This window comes from Triticum urartu, chromosome 7 (genome assembly GCF_003073215.2).
Source record: "Triticum urartu cultivar G1812 chromosome 7, Tu2.1, whole genome shotgun sequence".
Classification (NCBI taxonomy): domain Eukaryota; kingdom Viridiplantae; phylum Streptophyta; class Magnoliopsida; order Poales; family Poaceae; genus Triticum; species Triticum urartu.
In genome coordinates, this window is record NC_053028.1 from 267,672,961 (window position 1) to 267,679,345 (window position 6,385).

Sequence of the window (6,385 nt, forward strand, 5' to 3'; positions counted from 1 at the left end):
ACAACTAACAACGCTATAAGAGGGGCTGAGCAAAGTGGTAACATAGCCAAACAACGGTTTGCTAGGACATGGTGTGTTAGAGGCTTGGCTCAACAATATGGGAGGCATGATAAAGCATGTGGTAGGTATCGCGGCATGAGCATAGCAAAAGAGCGAGCAACTAGCAAGCAAAGATAGAAGTGATTTCGAGGGTATGGTCATCTTGCCTGAAATCCCGCAAGGAAGAAGAACGAGTCCATGAAGAAGACAAACGGACGAAGTCGAACGAATCCTCACCACACGACGTTATCGGTACCAACCTGAAGAAGCACACCGGAAAGAAGCAAACACTATAGTAAACAACCACCACATAAACATGGCATGACGCACAACCAAGTATGATGCATGTCCGGTTTAATGAAGCATGGCATGGCGAAAGTGCACAAGCAATCCTACAAATTAAGTGGAGCTCAATATGCAACAGTGCATATTGACGAAACACCACGACAAGTTATTTAGTTCGATCTTGTTTATGTACACAACAATATTAAATGTTGATTAACATGGCAAGGGGTGAAGCACAACAAAACTACCTATCTAGGCAAGTTTAAATGAGGCCGGAAACAACAAACAACAATTCCGGTAAAACCCCATATGCATATTTTAAGGTTTGTTACTGTTCTTCCCTAAACACCATTTTAGAGTTGTTAAACATGCAAAGTAAAGCCACCATGTTAAACTAGGCATTTTTCTACCCCATTTACATATAAATATTATTTAAATCCGAGCTACGGTTAATTAGTTATGAAATAAATCGTTTTAACAAGTTATTTAAGCAAATTTAAACAAACATCATTTTAAACATTTTAGACATGGATGAAAAAGACATATTATGAAACTACACAAAATTCTAAGCAACTTTCATATTAAGTTTGTTTAATTTGGATGCACGGTTTGAGAGTTATTAAATGCATGAAGTTTAGGGGGTTTCCTGTAAAACTGGGTTCTCTGGGTAAAAGGAAAATAGTTCTATGAAAAAAAACACGAAACGGGCCGAAACCTAGATCTGGCCCAAGCATGGGGGAGCTACTCACATCGGGCCTTGAGGCAGGTCGGTGGTGAGACGGCCCACTTGCTGAGTGGAAGGACGAGGTGGCGTTGGGCCTAGGCGAGGCCGGTTCGCGTCGGGCGCTCGTAACCATGACGGGCGTGAGATCGGGCAGCGGGTCAACGATTGGAGCGTTGACGAGCCAGGTACTAGTCGTCTCCCTGACAAGCGAGGCGGCAAGGCGCGCCGGGCGGCAGACTTGGCGCGTGACTCCGGGACGGCTCGGCGGCGGATCCGGGCATGGGGGAGGAAAGCAGCAGAGGACGGGAGGTGAGGCGGATGTGCCGCTCCGGCCGGATCCAATCCATGGCGGTAGCGCATGCGAAGGTCCTGGTGGTGGCACCATGGCGTGGCTTGGCGGCCTGGGACGGGAGCAGCACGGAGGGAGGTCCGGCGGGCGGCGAAACGTGTGAAACAGGTCGGCCATCACTGGATCCGGGCAACGGCGGCCGCGGACTAAGCTCGATGGCGGCGCTGCTCCAAATCCACGGCAGCGGCGGCGAGCTCCTGCGAGAGGAACGGGAGGGAGAGAGAGGTTAGAGGAGAAGAAACCTCGGGAAGGAGGAGAAAGGACAGGGAGGAGGCCGGTCCTGGTGGCTGGGTTCGTCGGCTGTGACGACTCCATGGAGGGAGGAGAGGGGATCAGGTGCGGCTGTGCTGAAAACCAGGAGGGGGTCGGAGGCTGCTTGGGTTGGGGAATGGATCCTGAGAGATTTGAGTGGGTGGCGGCGCATGATGGGATGGATGGGACATCTCCTAAAAATTAGGGTTTGGTCTAGTTATGAATAGGTAGGGGAACTAGATGCTGGCGATTTGGTCCCTCCGATCAAAATCGGACATTCCGAAAAAATAGACTAGGGAGTTCAATAAACAAAACGAAGATGTTTTGTAGATGTTTGGGGATGATCCGCACACAACGGTAACGACTGTCCGGGTCGGGTCCGGGACAGCTTTCGGACGCGCGCGGGAGTAGGTCCGATGCGCTGTGCAAAGAGGGGTAGGCATGTACCTAGGTGGGTTGTGGAGAGCGGGTTGGTCTGAGAGTAGAGGGGAGAGATGTAGCCCGGCATGATTTCCGGAGACCGAAAACGTCCAACAAAAAGACCGGCTATACTGTCGCTATAGTTATCCGTTGGGGCATCAAACAGACTCCAAATGCGATGAAACTTGACAGGCGGTCTATCTATACTATAATAAGACCACACGCCAACTTTCATCCCATTCCGAGAACATTTATCGGCCACTTATAAAATAATATTTCGGACGTGCCGCGGGCGCGTGCAAGGGTGTCTGGACTCATAACGGACAACGGAAGGAACGGGGAGGCCGGGACGGATGCAAGTTTTTGAAAAAATATGATGCAAGGCACATGATGACAAGGCAAGATACAACACGCAGCAAAAGACATGGCAAGACAGCGAATAACTGGAAGACACCTGCGCATCGGTCTCGGGGCGTCACAACCTAGCCCGCCCATCGGCCCTCTAGCAGCTCCTCAGGTAGCAGCGGAGGAGATGGGGAATTCAGTGGCTCCCCTGAGCTCCTCGCGACTCCGGAGACGAGCGACGACAGCTACGAGCCCCCGAGCTCGCGCGGTGCTCGGCGGGGCAGGCTGCGTCCAGCCGCCGCGCCACTGATCTGGATGGGTTGGCGTCGACGCTGGGCAGCCCACTATTGATGATGGCGCCCCTTGCGGCGGTGCGGGCAATTAGCATTCCTTAGGATTAGAACTCTTGTTCCCTGCGAGGAATCGAAGCAACACCCCGTGGGGGTATGTAAGGCGTATGCCATGTCTTTTATGAATATTATATCCTTAATATGAATCAATGCGAGGTGCTTGTCCTGTCTTGGCTCGGCTCCCCCTTTCTATCCTCGCGAGGACTTGGCGCTCTACGCTGACAGGTCCCGGTCCCCAGGTAGGCTTCAGCCGTCACTGGTATGCCAGGTCACGATGTCGTGGTCAAGGCCAGGAGGTGAGCGGCCCGAGGTCCGGTAAGAGCCCCCGAGTCGCGATGCTCGGGAGGTCCCCTTTAGCGCTCAAGCAGCCCTCGCTGGGCGAGAAAGGAAGGTAACGTCGCCGTGACAGAGCCGCACTGGGCGAGGGTTTTGCGCTGCGTTGGTCCAACTCTTGTAAGGGCGTGACTTATCTCTTGAGTTAGGTGTAGTTCCTCGGTGAAGCGCCTGGCCCGAGCGGTGGCAGCTAAGGCGCTGCTGGTTTAGGTCCTCGCGAGCTTCTCCCCACTCTCCCGCACTTTCCTTAATGCTCTACGTCCTCAGGTCCCGTCCCTCGAGCGAGCTTAGCCGCCTCTGGTATGACAGGTCGCGATGCCGTGGGTCAAGGCCAGGGGGTGAGGGCTGGAGAGCTAGTAGGAGCCCATGAGTCGCGATGCTCAGGCGCCCCCTTTTAACGTGCAAGCGGTCTGTGCCGGAGAGAGGGAGAGACAGCTCGCGATGTCCCTAGCGTTGCTCCTGGAGTAGGTCCTGCACACCAGTCATAAAGAGAAACAAGACCTGTTGTTACGGTTGCCAGCCAACCTTTGGTCACTCCGGGGGAGTGATTGGGGCACTGAGGGCCTGGTGAGGTGGCGCCTTGCGGGGCTGCCACGGCCAGAGCTCGACCACTCAGATTTTTCGGCGTTGCAGGAATGGACCCGTGCGTAGATGCCGTGCCAGAGCGAGCGGCTCTATAGGTAGGCGTCAATCGAGCAGGCGATTAGGTTGGGTATGTTAAGCACGCAGGAGGAAATTCATTTTAAGTAGACGCGGAAAAGCAAACGTCGCAGGGCCAGGCCCGAGCAGCTCGGGGATGATGCAGCCCGAGGGGCGCCCCCAACAAGGTAAGTAAAGAGCATAAGCAAAACGGATGCATGCCGTGGGGACTGACCCACGTGGCCTGGGAATGATGCGGCCCTGTGGGCGCTCCCAGCTAAAAACGGAACTTAGAAAGATGTCACATGGTGCCGTTGAAGATGGAGTGGTGTTGAAGAAGCGGGCGATGCGCGATGAAGGCATCGACTCTCACGAGCCCCCAGGCCCAGGAGCCTTGGGAGGCTCCGGGGGCACAGGCGGGTCTCCGAGAGCCATCTCCATCTCCGCTTGGACTGCATGATGCCTGAACTCCTCAGCCTCCAGAATGCTCCTCAGCAGGCGCTGATGTGCGGTGACCGCGTTCGGCAGGCCAAAGGGCATGCGAACATAGCTGTGAGGTGGACCCTCGCAACGCCCCATGCGCGAAGGCCAGAGGCGCTCTTGAGACGCGGCTCGATTGAGCCCTGGTACGTCGATGCAGACGCGCAATCCACTATCCTCGCCTGGATGTGGGGCCATGGCGAGCAAGCGGTGGCTGCCGCGCATGACTCTCGACTCTTGTAGTTCCTGAGTGTTGCTTGCGATGAACTGCTGAGGGTTTGGTCTTCCTTGGCTTGTACCTTCCTGAGGGAAACGTGCCTGGAAGCACCCCTCCAAGTGGTGCCCGAGCGCCTCCCTTGCGACCTTGGCAAAGTCGGTGGCTCTCCAAGAAAGAGCCCCCGAGCCCTGCCTAAGGAGGGCGCCGGGCGCGCCTTCCAATGCAAGAGAGGGTGGCGCTCCCTGATTGGGCGCGGACCCTGATGCGACACCTCCGGAGGCGCCTGCCTCCTTGTTGCTTGGGCCAGGCGAAACCTTCTTCTTGGGGGTCGCCTTGGGAAGTCTTCCGTTCCCGTGGTCCGGGTCTTCGATTGCTGCGGCTTGGAACGTGCGCTCGAGTGAATACACTACGTCCCTTTCTTCACAAGGTACGGTGATGACTCCACCGCTTCCCGGCATCTTGAGGACATTGTATCCATGGTGAGTCACTGCCATGAACTTGGCCAGGGCTGGGTAACCGAGGATGGCGTTGTACGGTATACGGATGTGGGCGACGTCGAAGTCGATGAGCTCGGTGCGGTAGTTCTTGCACTGCCCGAAGGTGACTGGAAGGCGAACCTTCCCTATTGGAACAGTGGAACCATCAGTGACTCCTGAGAATGGCTTGGTTGGCTGAAGCTGATCATACGGCACTTGCAGATTGTCGAACGTCTCGACGGACAGGACGTTGAGTCCTGCTCCGCCATCAATGAGGGTCCTGGTGACTTGCACGTTGTTGATGACTGGGAGCAAAGCATCGGGGGGGCTCCGGCCGTTGCCGCGCACTTGAGCTGATCCGCTGAGCTGAACGTGATAGCGCATGCAGACCACCTGAGAGGGCGCGTGGCCTCAAGCTTGGGGAGGACTGCATTCACCTCACGAGCAAACTGCTTGAAGATGCGCTGTGAGGCTGGGGCCTGCGCGCCACCCAAGATGCAAGCGATTGCGCGCGGCTCCTGGAAGCCCCTAGCCCCCTCGTCTTGATGTTGGTCTTCGTTCCTCCTTGGTGGTGGCGGCAGAGGAGGAAGCCCTGCGTTGCCGTGCGGGCGATCCTCACGAGGCTGATCTCTCCAGCCTCCCTCGCGAGGCTGGTCCTGCCAACGGTCCTCGCGAGGTCGATCACGCCACCCTTGGCGAGGGCCACGGTCTTCCCATCGTCCGCCACCTCTTCCTCCTCCTCGGCCATAGCCCCTGTCGTTGCGCTCGGGGCGTCGGCCGACACGCCCATCTCTCACGGCCCTGAGCTCTTGACATTCATTGGTGTTGTGGGTGTGGAGGTCGTGGTACACGCAGTACCGGCTGCCCTTGGATGACTCAGGCTGATCTCTGCCTCGCTTTGTGTCTGGTTCCACTGCAAGCACGGCAGCCCCCTTGCGCTTCACGTCCCTGGCCTTGGGCTTCTTCTCTTCTGGGTCGGTAGCCGGGAGTTCGAGGAGGGAAAGGCGCCCTTCCTCAGCCCTGGCGCACTTGGTCGCCAAGTTGAACAGCTCCAGGGATGTGCACAGGTCTTCATGGATTGCTAGCTACTCCTTCATCTTGATGTCGCGCACGCCGTCGGAGAAGGCCGAGATGATGGCTTCTTCAGTCACCTTGGGGATCTTGAGGCGAGCGTTGTTGAAGCACTGGATGTATTTCTGCAGGTTTTCCCCTTGCTGCTGCTTGATGCGGCGCAGATCGCTCACGGCCGGGGGCCGGTCGCGAGTGCCCTGGAAGTTGGCGATGAAGCGAGTGCGCATCTCGTCCTAGGAGGAGATTGTGCCAGGAGCCAGGTTCAGGAGCCAGGTGCGGGCTCCGTCCTTGAGCGCCATGAGGAACCAGTTTGCCATGACCCTTTCGTCTCCGTTGGCGGCTTCGATGCATAGCTCGTAGAGCTGTAGGAACTCCGCGGGGTCCGCCGTGCCATCGTAGCGAGGG

The 6,385-nt window shown here is 56.6% G+C and overlaps 1 protein-coding gene across 1 annotated transcript; it reads right to left on the minus strand.

Annotated features, from left to right (window-relative positions):
• Nucleotides 1–238: 238 nt before the first annotated feature.
• Nucleotides 239–1,823, minus strand: LOC125522767 (WAS/WASL-interacting protein family member 3-like). Its single transcript, XM_048687803.1, has 2 exons — nt 1,074–1,823; nt 239–299 (listed from the first exon to the last, which is right to left on the minus strand). Exons 1-2 carry the CDS (start codon nt 1,710–1,712, stop codon nt 273–275), a joined length of 666 nt encoding a protein of 221 aa, XP_048543760.1. The 5' UTR covers nt 1,713–1,823; the 3' UTR covers nt 239–272.
• Between the last annotated feature and the right edge of the window lie 4,562 nt (nt 1,824–6,385).